Source organism: Sinocyclocheilus rhinocerous, unplaced genomic scaffold (assembly GCF_001515625.1).
Source record: "Sinocyclocheilus rhinocerous isolate Xijiao unplaced genomic scaffold, SAMN03320098_v1.1 scaffold468, whole genome shotgun sequence".
NCBI classification, from domain to species: Eukaryota; Metazoa; Chordata; class Actinopteri; order Cypriniformes; family Cyprinidae; genus Sinocyclocheilus; species Sinocyclocheilus rhinocerous.
In genome coordinates this window covers 1,724,796-1,741,495 of record NW_015635305.1, presented here as the reverse complement: position 1 = coordinate 1,741,495, position 16,700 = coordinate 1,724,796, and the positions used below count along the sequence as shown (strand labels likewise).

General features: G+C 37.6%; 1 protein-coding gene across 1 annotated transcript in view; it reads left to right on the top strand.

Moving 5' to 3' along the window:
• The window catches only part of LOC107746860 (nuclear receptor corepressor 1-like), an 87,813-nt gene that overhangs the window by 31,728 nt on the left and 39,385 nt on the right, over positions 1-16,700 (top strand). The window contains exons 14-17 of the mRNA XM_016561189.1: positions 7,512-7,642; positions 8,278-8,468; positions 10,277-10,375; positions 12,832-12,894. Coding sequence (XP_016416675.1) covers positions 7,512-7,642; positions 8,278-8,468; positions 10,277-10,375; positions 12,832-12,894 — 484 coding nt within the window. The remainder of the gene's footprint in view (positions 1-7,511; positions 7,643-8,277; positions 8,469-10,276; positions 10,376-12,831; positions 12,895-16,700) is intronic.

Genomic DNA, 16,700 nt, shown 5'->3' with positions numbered 1-16,700 from the left:
TAGTTTTTGTGTGCTTTTGGAGGCTGTTGTGATTGTTTGTAGAGATTTGTAGAGCTACATTCTTGTTTTTGGTTAGAGGCGCACGCAATGGTTAAGGTTTGTTTGTTTGCTTATTTGTACTTATTATATATAAAAGGACATATATGTATTTTGTTTGTGGTTAATAGTATTGTTGTTGTTGTTGTTATTATTATTATTATTATTATTGTAGTTTTTCGGGAATATATGTTATATATGGAATATAAACTAATAATCATTATCCGTTACTGTCATCATACCAATATCAGCATACCATGTAAGTAAGAGGTGTGTGGCGGTGATTAGCTTGGATGTGCTATTGACTTGGTGACATCTACAGGATGGGAGGTGTGCTGCTAATAAATTTGAGCAAATTTTCATGCATCTACTTGAAAACAAAATAAAGGCATGGATTAAAGGATCAATCTTTTATGAAGGATTTTATGAATCAAGCCTAATCAAAATAGATGTTTTCTTTGCAAACTGCTAGAGTTGTTGACGCTCAATTTTGTTTGCAAGTTAGGTTTTCCTTGGCCTGGTCTCCTCTCTCTCCTTTTCTTGATTGGTTTATCTGAGCTTCAGCAGGAGCTTTTGACCGTCTTTCCTGTTACTTCACTTGGTTTACAAAATTATGATAATATTTTTACTGAACTTTTCTTGTGTTAGAGTTGCATCTTTCACTGCACATGTTAATTCAGAGTCATTTATAACGCAATTAGCCTCTTTTCCACTTTTCACATTTGTTACCATATATTAAGTCACTTTTGTTGGGAATTGAAAAACTTGCAATGTTTTAATCATATGATATTTTGTGATCTGAGCCAAATGGAGAATTTTGCAGTAATTATTTGTAGAGCAGTTTGTTGTAACCACTGCTTTACCTACAGATACAAAATGAAGTGTGTCCAAAGGTTCACTGAAAGCTGTAAAGCTAAAGTTTCCAATAAAAGATAAGGCGACATTAAAATATTGACGGTAGATTAATTTTGAATTCTTACTTCCTCTCCCTTGAAAAGATTTATCCTGCTTAAAAAGAAAAGAAAAATCCTGTCTGTTAATATAGCTTGTGTAAACATTTAATATTTCCAGTCATGCAGCCTTTAATAAGCTGTTGTATGTGTGCAAGTGTTGTTAGTAACTGGTTATAAAAACCCTGGTGCGTGTTCCTTCACATTCAGGATATCCCGCATTCTGTTCTTTTCCATTGTGCTTCAGCTGTTTTTGAAAACAAGGTGTCTTAAGAAAATGTCCCTATGAATCCTAAACCAGCCTAATTACATTCTTCCTAAAGACCGATTTGTCGACTCACAAAGTAATCGATTTTAAAAAATGTTGTATCATTTCCCTACCTTTAGGAGATCCACCCTCTTTTTCTGATCCTGGCATATTTTTACACCTAATGCTAAGTTCACGCTACAGAACTTTAAACGTCGGCAGATCGCTGTGCTGTTCAGACTACATGACTTGATTGTCTGTCTTTAAGTCGTTGTGGTGTTCACACTACGTGACTCTATGTAAATGATGCGCAATCGGGGTTTACACACTACACAAGCTGACAACAGCTCTGTCACCCAACGACTCTAGAAACCACATTTTGTCACAAACACACATGAGAATTGGAACGGGAATGACGTGAAACAACACGTGAAACAGGAGTTGTTTATTTGAAAATGGATGTCGGGAAGAAATTAGTACTGCAAGCTGTTTGCTCGATGAAAGATTTTGCTCCATTTATTGTGTCCAAACTTTTCTTTAAGCCATGTTGCTGCTGTTGTTTTTCCTCCGGTGACCTCAACCCATGCCTTGCTCTCTCATTGGCTGTAGCTTGTGACGACACCTGACACCACATGATGTCGAGTCGGCCGACCGGTCCAGATATTTGGCATGCTAGATATTTGTTTGCCGTCGGCGAGGTGTTGGCGACACGTCAGTGAGCCTCTTTGATGCGTCGTCGTGTAGTTCACACACAAAGATTGCCGAGCGCCGATCACCTGCTGATTTTCCCCCGATCACAGCCCAACTTGTCAGCGAGCTCGTTAACTTGCAAATCGGGCTTAAAATCCTGTAGTGTGAACTAGGCATAACTGACACCCGGTATATTACCTGAAACTTTTTAGATGCATGTTTACCTTTTATAAAGAGCCATCTGCATGCTAGAAGGCTGAAACACCAGTATTTTCATCTCAGAGCTCTTACACACTATAAAGTTTCGTTAAGCTACATCAATACTTTTACAATTACAAAATAATTTAGAATGTATTTTCTGTATTTGATCCCAAACAGTTAGCAATGACGTAAGAAAGCAGTGACCATGTTGTGTGACTTCTTGTGGCATGCTTGCAGATTCTAATTGTAAATGTGGTCCAGCCAAAATTGTTGATTTGTGAGTTGCTGTTGTATAGTTTTTTTTAAATTAGTGAAATAATGGCTTTAAACAGCTATAGGGTTTAAGTAAATGTTGAAGTAACACTCTGAGGGTTAAAGTAATATTGGTCAAAGAAGATTACCTCCTTCTGCTTTGTGTAAACCTGTTCATTTCCACAGTGAAACAGTGAGCACATGAATGAATAAAATCTTGCCTTTTCATCAGGACTTGATTCCTCAAATAGCACATGAACAGAAGCTACTCTATACCAGTGTTATTTTAATATTATACTATTATAGTATGCACGTACTGTACAGAATGATGCCTTTGGTGTATGATAGAGTAAACTAGAGGTCTACACGGGTCCAAAAATTCGTACCCGAACCGAAGAGACCCGTAAATGTGCTACACTGAACCAACCCGGACCAGTCTATTATTTTGAAAGTTGGACCCGGGCCCGTGCAGAACCGAGAAATGTCAAAAATGTACTACCCGGAACCGACGCGGACCGTCAATTATTTGAAAGATGGACCCGAACCCGGCGGGAAGACACAGACCCGACTGGACCCGATCGGCACATATTCCACAGCAAATTGCTATTAACAAGTCGATAAACAAGTTGCGAAAATTACACTTTTTGTCTTACCTAATGTAAGAAGCCTTCTCCCTTGTACCTGACTGTGATGCACACAATCCTCCTTGCCAAGAAAGTTCCATCCGTGTTATTCCTCTCTTGCCAATTGAAATGCGTAATCCACTCATTATTCCAGTTTCAAAAGTCCACTTGCTGTCACGGTGACGGATGACAAATGCGACTTTGCAGTTTTGCATTTTTTGTATCTCGAGTCAACTTGCATAATAATTTAGACTGTTTGCCCATTTGGATTATAATAACGATTGCTCGTCCAGTGCCATGGCTGCTGACGTTAGCTTTACTTATTTGATATCATCTCTGTGCTCTCTGAGCAAAAATGTTAGATATAACAACAAGACGGTTCATTCATAATATTATTTAAAAAATAAAAATTATTGATTATTTCAAAGGGTTACTAATGACGCATCATTTGGATATTTTCATGTCTGGGAAAAATTTGGGATTAAACGGGTTAAAATGCGTTTTAAACAAAGTTAAGTGGTTTTCATTACCCATTTTACTCTTAGTAATTTAATAATTTAATGAATTTCATAATTTAAAAGTTTAGTGCAGAAGTATCGAATCGGTATCGATACGATACGATCGAAAACAAAATAAGGGGTATCGCCCATCCCTAGTAATAGCACATCCAGCCGCAGCCTCCCCCGGGTCCTAATGCTCGTTCGGTAAGGAGTTTTAATTCCGTAGGGGGCGCTGTTGGTCTACTTCTAATAAAATGACAGTAAAATACACAAATAACATTTAGACTGTGTTTCTGATTAAATAACGCAGTAATTGATGTCATAAAATCATGAGTATGTTTTGATTTAAAGGTCAGAAGCTATAGCTTACACGAATAATAAAACAATCATTTGTAAATTAAATAATTTTATATATACTGATTTATTCATTAATGTGTAATATGTTATATATTTTAAACACATTATGAGCTCTAAAAGATTTTCTGGATTTTTACAACTCTTTTGCTTTAGACCATCTACAAATGTTAAATCTTAAAATAAAATGTTAAGGTTACTACTGCATCTTTCTGAAAAAAAATGCAGCGATTGATATATAGTTTATTTATAGTTATTTTCAAAGCTTCAGTGTACTGTCATTATAAGTTCAGTAATAAGTTCTTGTTAAAAACTAACCAAAATTAAAAATAATTTGCTTATAATTTCCACACAGGAGAGACTTGGTGTTGTTTCCAAACAAAAGGAAATATATCTGCTATCGGCCAAAAAGAGTGGGAAAATATCAGCCTAGTAACATCTCATCTGACCACAGTTTACTGATGTTCTACTGAAGCTGCCTCGTCACCTGTACTGTTTCCATGCTCGCTTGACACCTGTCGCTGAGGCGAAGTAGAGTGTGCATCTGAAAAGTGTCCCATTCTGCGTCTAAATAAACGAAATTCTTGTCAAGGAAAAAGAGACCGAGGAAGCAGTTGTGAGTGGGGTGGCCAAAACTAGCTCTGCCCCTGCGTTAACTGCGTTAAATATTTTTTAACGCTGTTAAAGTGAAAAAATTAATCGTCTGCGTTAATTTTGACAGCACTAGTTGTTTTGTTAGTTATCAGTTTTAGTCATTTTAGTAGATCAACTTAAATATTTTTTAGCTAAAGCAACATCACTGAATTTCAGTTTAATTTCAGTTAAATTTTTTTTTAACGATAACAACACAGCTTTGTTTATAGGTTTATAATGAAGTAAATCATCATTCCCATATAAACTGTCAAACAAAACAAAAAAAAGACTTGGCCTGTAAAGAAAGTCTTTAGATGGGAAGCAAAGTCATTGTAAACTGAGCTTTGAATGGCAGAAATGGGCTTTTATTGTGATCCATGTGTCAGTTTGTCGATGTGCTATAACTGGAAGAGAGCACTGGAACAAGCACATCCTCCTCCTGCCCTTCAGCCTAGAGAATGAATGATCGATCTTGCGTCCGCTCCATGCTTGCTATATGTCTTTCATGTGTTGGCCCCTTTGTCATTTTTATTTTAGTTTTGACCTGAATTATCTCAGTTTCCCTTCCTTCCCCCTTATTTGTTCTATGTCTCTGTGGCAGAGGTTCTGACTTTTTTTTTTTTTTTTTGGTCCTATCTGGCAGCTGCGCAGCTTGTTTGTGTTGGCTGAGCCCTGCTTGTTCCAATGCTTTGCTTCTCTTTCGTGGAACAGACCGAGCAGGAGGAGGGGCTCCAGTTCCTCTGTCCGCGCCAGCAACCATGATAAAGGACCTTGGGCCGTTAGCACACTGGCTCCCTCATCAAATGAAGGAAAAAAGACCCTCTTCACCAACTGTAGTCCTGAACTTAGGCTAATGTTAGTCTAAAGGAGGCCTTACATTTTCGTTTTACATTTACATGCACTTACATTTTCACTTAATTGTCTGACTGTAAGCCTGCATATGAAACGCTGCTCTAGAAGGTGACTATGTTCACATTTGAAACCTGAATATTTAGTATTTAGATAATTTTGCTTTGTTTACCTTGTTTTTTATGAGTAACCTACATTTGTGTGAATGTACATCAGTGTGAACTGACCCAGCCCCCTTCCTCCTGTTTAAAAAAAACTATAACGTCACCTGCTTTGCAGATGCTGATAACCTTAATAACAAGATCTCATGTTTGGAAGGCTGTCAAGTAAACTCAAATTGCAAACTTAATTTCCTAATACTTCTCTATTGATTTCTTGTGAAGCTTAGATGGTTTTGAAAGTTTAAATGGAAGTGAAACATCTCGTTTCTGCACTGACTACGCTGGCCTTCAGATATTTTGCAGTACAGAATCAACTTTATTGATGCTGTATAATGTTGTTTGCACCTGTTGGATAAATATGGTTCAATAACATAATATTCTTTGTCAAATTAATTTATTAAAAAATTACATGAAAAATGCAATTCATACTGTGACTTGAATACATCTCTTCTGTAATGAGAATGTTTTTAATTTCTGAATTCTGAAAATTCTGAAAAAATCTTACCCAACCCTACATTTTTGAACAGTAGTGCATGTCATTGACTTGCATTTATTGTATCAAATGTGTGACTGTAGATACAAAGATCTACAGATCAGATCTGTGGTACATGTTTGTTTATGCATGTTCATGAACATTGGAGAAAGATTTTACTCCTGACTTCTGCTGCTATGAGAGACACTTTTTAAACTCTTTAAACTTACACTAACAGCATAAAACATTGGGCTCATTGTGTTTTGTGTGTGTGGATGGTGTTTCCCAAGTCTCTGTTCATGTGGGCACCACCTACAGGACTTTGTTCTGATTGGCCAGTACTTGCTCTGTTTAGCTTTTCTCTCACTTGTTCATCTGCCTCTTCTCTCTTCATATTTTTCCACCTCTTCTTGGTCCTTTCTTTCTGTTGATGACATCTATGTCCTGGTATTCATCACATATGTTAACATCATTGTATGCTGTGCATGTTTAGATGTTTGGCCATTCCAGTCATGCCAATCATGCATATTTTACCCTTCGACCGACATTATGCGTTTCTGCCATATGTATCAGATCTTAAGAGTTCTGTGCTTATCGTCACACTGAGGATCAGATAAGGTTTCGAAAGGCAAAAAAATATTAGCACCATTGAGCACGGAAAGCTACATTTCTAAGAACTAGCAAGGCCAGGTTACTTTGTTCTTGTAGGTAATTCAGTCCCAACTAGTTTGCACAGTGAATCTGACTTCATTTTTCAGATTTGTTTTTTAAATTTCTGTTGTTATGTCATATGAAAAATGGTAGAATTGCAATGCTTTTTACTTTCCTTGTTAGGAAAGTAGGCCTGAAGGGATGTGATGATTGAATGTGTTTGAAATGTTGTTTTATGGAAAAAAGTAAGGAAGAGACAGAGATAGATCATCAGTAACCAGACAGGAATTTTGTTTGATTCAGTCCAGAGCAGGAATGATTTGGAGCATGCATTTCAGTTTGCCGTCTGGCTTTAAACTGAAGTGAGATCCATTTTGTGGGCCCTGTCACAGTGGCAAACAGTGAAATGTAGAAAACTCGGGTCCTCCCAAAAGTTTGACAGTTTCCAAACTAAGGAAATGGCAGTCTGACTATAGTCAAGAAGGCATTCTTATAACATGATCTGCACAAAATTTTGTGTGTATAATATATATATTTCCAGTTTATTTCACATAAAAACTTGTTCTAACAGCACAAACTAGTCACTATTGATTTAAAAAAAAAACTTCACAGAGAGATGGCGCAAGCATGTGCAACAAAGAAGGGCAAGCTTAATAAATGTAACTGAAATATTCACTTTAATGAAATATTTTTTAGATTCATATTTCAACATATTTCCCATTTGGTGTTTGATGATACATAAGCATTACTTTTTCTTCATAGCTGGGCTGACACAATTTAAGGTGAACTGCTGATTATTTCCGTGACGTGAACCTGGTCACAGGTCTGTGCTCTTGAAAAGGTCGGCTGTCTAAATGCTTCTTTTATTGTGATTCTTTTCCTTTTAAAGCAGATAACACGGCCGTCACAGGAAGACAAGACAGACGACAAGAACGAAGAGGACAGATCAGAGAAATCAGAGAAGAAAGAGGACGACGAGGAGAAGAAGGAAGAGGAGGAGAAAGATGAAAAAGAGGACTTTAAGTAAGTCCCATGTTTTTGTTTTCTTAAAAAGTAGAATTAATTATAAAAAAACTGGGATTTTTGACTTTTCTGTGAACACACAAAACAGTACAGAAGTGGTTTTGAGATCTGTGTGAGCTCATGTTATGGAAGCTCTGTGATAAACTCCAAAAGACCTAATACATCAGCAGGTGAGAAACTCGCACAGTATCTGCATTCGTAACTCTGTGTTCTGCTCGCTCTGACCATCTGAATAGATTTGTTTATATCTAGGTTTGAATTAGGGCTGCACGATAAATCGCATGCGATATTTAACGCACATCTTGTCAGTAAAGCCATTCTGTAATCAGCGGTAAATCTCCATCACGTGCGGGCTTTCACATGGAGCAGCATTAACTACACAGAGCCGTTGTTCACTGACAAGCTGCGCAAAACCACGATCATATTTTGCGCAGCTTGTCAGTGAACAACGGCTCTGTGTAGTTAATGCTGCTCCATGTGAAAGCCCGCACGTGATGGAGATTTACCGCTGATTAAAGAACCGGCTTTACTGACAAGATGCGCGTTAAATATCGCATGCGATTTATCGTGCAGCCCTAGTTTGAATTGAGTTCATTGCGGAGGAGAGCCTTTATTCCTCGCCTTTGCCTCCGCAGGGACATCAGTAAAGATAAAGAGAAGTGTGAGGGAGAGGAAGAAGAGGGTAAGGAGCAAAGCACGCCACGCGGCCGAAAGACCGCCAACAGCCAGGGACGTCGTAAGGGCCGCATCACCACCCGCTCCATGGCCAATAATGAAGCTGCATCTGTGGTGGCAGAGGAACCACCTCCACCGCCACCTGAACCAGGTAACATTTGTTGAGCATGTGTTTTTATGCCTTGCAAGCTTAAACATTTGGTTTGCATTAAATATTATTGCCATTCATTTTACATAAGCTTTTCTAAAAACGGTTGTGCTGCTTAATATTTGTGTAAATTCCTTTTTGTCTGCATTCTTTGATGAATAGAAATGAAATGGAAGTGTTTAAAAAAAATTTAAGTAACACTTTAGTATAGGGACCAATGCTCACTATTAAGTAATTGGTTATTAGCATTAACATATTGGCTGTTTATTAGTACTTATAAAGCACATATTCTGCAGGACCATATTCTACATCCCTAATCTTAGGGCTGGGCGATATAGCTAAAAATTTTATCAACGATATAATGTTTCATATCGTTCGTTCGGTATCGATAATTATTAACATTTTTTATAACCTTTTTTAAAACAAAAAGCAATGGAAAAAAAGGTTTAAATTTAACCACTGTATTTATAATTAACACAATTTATTGAGACAAACAACAAATATTTTTTGAAGTGCCATTCACACAGATTGCATTTAAAAACATATGAGACGCAGTGAAAAGGAATAAACCACCACAAATTCACGACGTGTTTTCTCAGTTTAAACTCTTTTAACTTTGCATGGCTTTCTATACATCTCTTGTGTGAGATGTGAGTGCAGCAGTCATAATTTTGTCAGTCTAAAAAATGCGCTGAATATGCGTTCTGTGTGAATGGCTTGGTTTCAGTTTTCACCTAATCAAGATCTTCTCCGCATTGAGCTTCTATATTTCTCTAATATTTTGAATGAATAACGCAGCAGCGGCGCGTCTCGTGGGCTAGACTAATAAAACATTCAATTGCAACAACGTCACTTACATCATTATCACCGCATCTCGTGCGCCACTGATGACGCTCCCTGATGCACACCTAACATTCAAATGCAAATGTTTATTTTAAATTCGACTAATATTCATTCTTTATTCACAATCTCCTCATCACAGGCAGGAACAGCACTCATTTCAGCATGTGTTCGTGTTTTTGTGTGCTGTCTGCGTCACTCATAGTAGGCTACGTGCCTATATCGTGCGCTATATTGAACATTTTTTCTATCGATATTGAAGAAGGTGTACCGTCGATAAATATCGATACCGTTTTATCGCCCAGGCCTACCTAATCCTACCCAATACCTAAACTTAACAATGATCTTACTAACTATTAATAAGCAGCAAATCAGGAGTTTGAGGCAAAAGTCATAGTTAGTGGTTTTTTAGTAGCGAGAATTGGACCTTAAAATAGTGACCAAATTTAAAAATTAATATTTTAAACCTAAAATTTTAAATATCTTTACTGTCACTTTTGAGCAATTTTTGCAAATCAAAAACCTAATCAATTGTTCTGATAAATGATTTTATGAAAGAAAAGAAAGAAAAAAAAAATTATAAAAGAAAATGAACATCAAATGAAAATTATAAATACATTTTTAAGGCACACAAAACAAGATATTAAAATATGGGGCCAGTAAACATGCAAGTAAAAATTTGAGTTTCTGAGAACTAGCAGAAAAAACATTAGTAAAAAATATATATATATTTTTTATCTTACCTTATTGTATAAACTTAACTCATTTTCATTCAGTCAAGCAGTTTCACAAACTGAAATGTAAAAAATAACAACTGGGGAACAACTGAGAACTAGAGATTCATGTTTCTTTTTTTAATGATTAGTCCGAACAGATTTGCTTATAATGCATTCAACTTCCCAATGATAGGGCACGTAAACGTAAGCACAAATGAGCCCAAGTCATGATGGTTTATTCTGTGTGTTGCTTAGTTCTGCCGGAGCCCACACCCCCCTCTAAAACTGAGCCGGTGCAGAAACAGGCACGAGAGCCAGCAAAACTCTCTCCCACAGCCAGCACAGAGACACGAGGTAAGGACTACCTTTTTCCTCACATACTTTCCCTCTCTTTCTGTTCAAATAGCTTCTCACATTAACACACTCACTCACTTTGTCAACTCTCAAAAAGGTGCATCTGTGCTGTGATGTCTGTCTGCTGATCGTGTGGTCAGTCTGTGAGCGGTTCCTCTGTGAACTCATTACAAAGCCTAAAAGTCACCTAGTTTGCTGCTTTCTCTGGCCGCAGCGTGGTATATGTGTGCGTTAGTGGTGTTTGATTCAAATGTTACCGTGATCGCAGGGCTGCTGTACAGAAACACCGAGGATTTGATCCCTGAGGCTGACAAATCACCAATACTTGTCTTCTGTTCTTTCGCCGTCATGACATCTAGACGGTTTCTCTTCATTTTACTGTTTATTCCCTTTGCACTCTTTTGTTCCCTCTTTTCGCTGTTCAGGTAAACGCGGCGAGTCTCAGGAGGAGTTTGATTAGAGCGAAAAGGGGAATGAAAGAACGGCCTGATTGTTTCATTTAGCTTTTAGTGCCACTTTAAAATGAATTAAGAGACCTCATTGTTCTGTAAACAGTGTTCATTACGTTTACCCCTGAACAGCGTCCAGGTCAGAAATTGTAGCTGATTAACGTGCTGTACCTTGAAGTTTAGTCACCAGTTGTGTTTCAGCCTGTACTCCACAGGCTGAAACACAACTGGTGACTAAACTTCAGGCTCCAGTCTGACCTCCGTCCTCTGTATTATGATCTGATGGACCAGTAAAGCTGTTAAAAGGGTTAGTTCAACCAAAAATGAAAAATCTGTGAGTAATTACTCACCCTCATGATGTTCCAGACCTGTAAGACCTTCATTCATCTTCAGAACACAAATTAAGATATTCTTGATGAATTTCGAGAGCTTTCTGACCCTGCATAGACAGCAATGCAACTGACACATTCAAGGCTCTGAAAGGTATTAAGGACATCATTAAAGTAGTCGGTGTGACTAGTGGTTCAACTTTAATTTTATGAAGGTACGAGAATCATTTTTGTGCACAAAGAAAACAAGAATAAAGACTTTATTCAACATTTCTTCTCCTCCTGTGCATGCATTCCTCTGCTTGTAAACAAGGCGCAGTGCATGCTTGTTCTTCATCAGCAGCAGCATGCACATGTGTTGTGGGACTCTCAATAATGGCGGAGGATGGGATGAGGAGGAGAAGAATTGTTGAATAAAGTTATTTTTGTTTTCTTTGCGCACAAAAAGTATGGTCGTAGCTTCATAAAATTTTGGTTGAACCACTAATGTCACATGGTCTACTTTAATGTTGTCCTAACTACCTTTCTGGGCATTGAACATGTCAGTTGCATTGCTGTCTATGGAGGGTCAGAAATCTCTCGGATTTCATCAAAAATAATTTATTAATAATTTTATTTGTGTTCTGAAGATGTCTTACGGGTTTCAATGACATGCCGGGGTGAGTAATTAATGACAGAATTTTCATTTTTGGGTGAACTTTTCCTTTAAACCTCAAGCCCTCGTAGGCCCAAAGAGATTCTGCCTGTCTCGCCTGAAAAATCTTGTCTGTGCTTGATTTTTATCTTCTCTGTCTTTGAAGTAAGTTTAAAGTTATAAACCGGCGCTCAAGAGCCATAATGCACCAATTCCATGTCCAAACCGCCATCAACATGACAAAGCAGTGGACTACGAGCATATAAACGTAACACGCACACACTCAGGGGTCATGGGGTAACGCAAACAGCGTCTAGTGGGTCACCAAAGAGACGTTTATTTGAAGAGTTTTAGCAGAGACTCGCCGCACAAGTCATCCAAACACTGCGGGGGGACACACTCTCACTCTTGCATAAATGTCAGAGGTTCACACTGTGCTAAATCTGTCTTAGTGTTTAGTCAATTTCAAGGAGACCCTCGGAGTGGGCGGGAGAAGAGAGCACAGGCTGTCTTTCTCTACCATGCTGTCTTTCTCTTTCTCTCTCTCTCTCTCTGTCTTTCTCTCTCTCTTGCTCTTGCTGTAGTTTGAGTGGAAATTACGTAGGGAGGGGTTGTTGCACTGCTCGCTTCAGCTCTGCTACTGTTATGAGACAGACTGCCTAATGATATGGGTGAGTGAGTGAGTGAGAGTGTGTGTGATGGTCTTAGACCCAGAAGGGTGGTGCTTCTGCACTCCTCCACTGTCTGCTTGAGATCAGCTGACTGGACTCTCTCCTAGAGACCGAGCGAGAAAGAGAGAGTTGAGCCTGCATAGTTGAGTCCAGTAAGCACCAGGGAGGGAAAGCAGTAAATGGGGCAAAGGACAGAAAGCGGTTGAGGACGGAGAGAGAGAGACTGTGGGAGGGAGGGAAGGTCTGGAGGAGGGTGGAGGTCTCCGCAGCGCCCGAGTGTAAACGGATAGAAAGGGAGGGTGTGAGATGAGCCATGTCGTGTAGCGCTGCTCGAGTTTTTACTCACTGACACTGACGGTGTGTGTCGCTACAGGCGCAGTTGAAGCTGGAGAGACGTCTCGCTGGACGGAGGAGGAGATGGAGATCGCCAAAAAAGGTACTGCTTGACTTTTACTTCATCTCCCTCCCCCACCCCCTCTCCTTCTCTGGTTCTCAATTGGCTCTGTCTGATCTCGTTTTCACACATACACAAAATTTTCACCTCACTTTTGCTCTACTTGTTTGATGTCTCTGGTTTTGCATGTTTTCTCATGTTGGGGAAGTTGGTTGGGGTTGCACTTGTGAGCATCCTCTTTGTAGTGATTATTCAGATTAGGATTGTACAGAAGAAACTGAAGTAACTGTGTGACTGTTTGACATACTAGAAACTTTACAAGACGACCAATCACCCCTAGACAGAATTCACCCCCTGTGAAAGAATGATCAAGGTTTTGAGTTTATAGTTTAATGGGTTTTTAAAAAGTTTTTTTTTAGCAAATCTCTCAGAAAACATGTCCAGGTCACATGTCACCCCAAAATCAAAGGTGAAGAAAAAGGAATTATGAGTTACAGGAAACTAAAGCCTTGTTCTTGGACCATTATGTTTTTTTGTATTATGGCATTATTTCATGACAGTTCACAAAATTCTTATTACTGCAAAAAAAAAAAAAAAGCTATGGTTAATGCAATGCAAATATATATTATATGTAAATATACACTACTGTTGAAAGTTTGGATCAGTAAGAAAAATATTTTTTCAGCAAAGACATTAATTTGATGTCATAGTAAAGGCATTTATAATGTTGCAGTTAAAATGTTATGATTTTCATTTCAAATAAATGCCGTTCTTTTGAACTTTCTTTTCATCAAGAATCCTGAAGAAATATCAACTAAAAATATTGTGTATTTAAATATAATTTGTATAATAATACAAATAATAATAAGTTTTACTATTTTAAATTGTCCGTTCAAGTCTATATTTTACAGATTCAAATGTATTCAAATTTTTAAATGCATTGCGTTGTTTATCGAGCACAGAGGAGTGCACTTCCTCAATCAGCCGTTTTCATCTGCACATTTGTATGTAACCAAGATACTAACTATTCTACAGTGAATCTCTTTCATTTTGATTGCTAAAGTAAATTGATTACAGTATTTTCTTCATATTTGCAGTTCAGTAATATAGTGTATTTATTGCATTGCAGTAATGAGTTTTTAAATTTTTTTATTAGGTCTTCAAATGTGCTTCATTTTTTCAAGAGAATAGAATTTCCTGTTTCCTCCTTTAGATTTATTGGTGAAATATGACTTGGACATGATCTTGACAGCTTTCACAAGATTCTCTTGAACAAGTTGAGGTTCAGTAGTTTGCAAGTGTGTTGCCACAGTCACTGTCAGTGTCACAGCAGAAATAGACGAAGGAAAAGAAGCTTTGTCTTGTTTGCACTGAATCAAACAGTGGTATTTACCGGTTGTTGTTTTTGACTGATTGTATTAACTGTCTGGAAAGGAGGATAGTAAAAATTTATGTACTTATTTAGATTATAACCACAACTTTTGTGAAGCAGTTTTTCTGAATTTGTTGATCAACCCTGGTCGTTATGGATTTATAGACTGTTTATTATTTATATATCACTTTTGAAATTTTAAGTGACGTATATCGAAAGATGAAGGCACACTTATATTTTTGCATTAAGAACATTTACACACACACACACACACACACACACACACACACACATATATTGACAGATAAACAAATTTAAGTTTTATAAGTGTTTGTATAAATAAAAAATTAAAAGCACTCACAGAAGCATTAACACACAAACTACCCCTAGGACTCTTTAAAGCATCAGAGTTTGCAGAAGTGTTTTCAGGTCAGGCTGCGGTCATCTGAGTGCATTCCTTCTGCTTCCTCTTTCTCTGTGGTCTTTTTTTAGTCCTCTCTTTAGTGGAGGGGAAGTTCAATCCACTGAGGAACAAACATGAAGGTGTTTGTCTGTGTGTGTGTGTTTCTCCCTGTATCTTTTGCACAGACCTCTGGTGAGCCATCAATGTCACTGCACAGTTCAATTTAATTGGAGGACAGTCTTAACATGACAGATTGGGGACTAGGAGAACTGCACACTGAGTTTGAGTATTTGTTTAGAGGAACTGAGTGTTGTTTCGTATTCTGTTGAGAACCACTGTAGCTGCCAAGCAGAACTGAGAGGCGCTGCTCTGTTTGCTGAAACAACAGGTAACCATGAGCAGAAAATATACAGCTCAAGTTTTTTAGTTCATTAAATCACTCACCTTCTTGTTTGTATTATCACATCAAGCATAAGCCAGGTTTTACTCTGTCGCACAAGGCCAGTGAAAAGAGATAACAGAGGGAAGCTCTGTGTTAGGACCGTATCAAGGTAAACCGCTGCGGCTCAAGGTGGTTGATCTTGAACCATGATGTTTGCGGTGATTAATTCAGTACTCATGACACCATGAGTACTCAATCAGTACACCACACACTTTCATTATGATTTTTGGTGCTGGTTGAGGCCTCTTTTCCAGCACACAGTGGCCAACTTCTACAACATGTGATAACAGATTCAGTCAAGAACAGTGGCATTTTTATGCAGGACTTTGACAAATGACAAACACTCTTAAACGGTGTCATTTCAGGACATTTGGTTCTTAGTAGTACATCGAGGAGCTTTGACCGGTTAACGGCTAACAAGATCCATTGATGGACTTTTTAAGGTGATATATGAGATGTGGCAGGTGGAGAAGAGCTCATCTGAATTCCATCTCAACTTGTTTACTGAGCATTTGTACACTGAAAAAAATGTTTCATTCATCCAATTAAAAAAATTTTGGGTAATGATTCACATCTATATTTTTTTACTTGAGCCAATGAAAAATAAATAACTTGCCCTAAGGGTACAATTCTGGAATGAATAATTCACTTAAAGCGCAACGCGAGTCTCTGTTCTCTCTGCAATCTTATATTGCCTGTTTTTGCTTTATTTTGGCAACAAAAAATTCCAAACACAGCCACAGCGCTGTTTTGCGTCTCTGTGCAACATGATGGCGTTTCGTTCCTGAATTAATCAATCGTTCTGTTCAATTGCAATGACATTTTAACAGTGATTTGCTGCCACCTGCTGGCGGGTTTAATTTGACATTTAAAGTATCTTTTCTTTTTAAAAATAATTTTAAATATCAGTATTCAATGTTTTATGTTTTAAATAACAAAATATTATTTATGAATTTGTAACTGCAGGTTAAATGCATTCATGTCCCTCTGTGTGGGAAATTGATCCCATGCAGCTTCTGTGTTTCCTCTGCATTGCACAGATGAATTTTGATACTGATATAATTTGTTTGGTAACAGCCCAAATGTCTTTTATTCTAATTGACTGATTAAATGTAAGAATTTGACTCAAAAGATGATGCACACTTTTAGAAAAAAAACTAGTTTTACACACACACACACACACACCAGTATGTAAAGGGACATTTAAGAGGGTTTATTCTCCAAATAACTCTAATTTCATGTTGCAGAAAAATGTGTTTAGAAATTGTGTATGGTCTCTTGTTCTTGTTCAAGTTACCTTCCTGTCCACTGATTTTTGCCTTTCACAAAAGCCACAAAGCCTTCCAAGAAGACCGTAAAGGCTTATGTCATGCTTGAGCTTTAGTTAGGCTGAAACTTGAAAGTTAATTTGCATGACATAGATGCAATGTTTAGGTATTATTTTTATTTTTATTACTATTATTTTGATTTATGCCTTCGTTTTAGTTTGTACTGTTTACCTTTTTTTAAAGTAATGTGAAATTGATTTTTGTATTTTTATTTATTTATTTATATATATTTTTAAATTTATTTTATTGATATATTTGCATTTGCATTTTGAATGTAATTTGGCAATTAAATGCATTAAATGG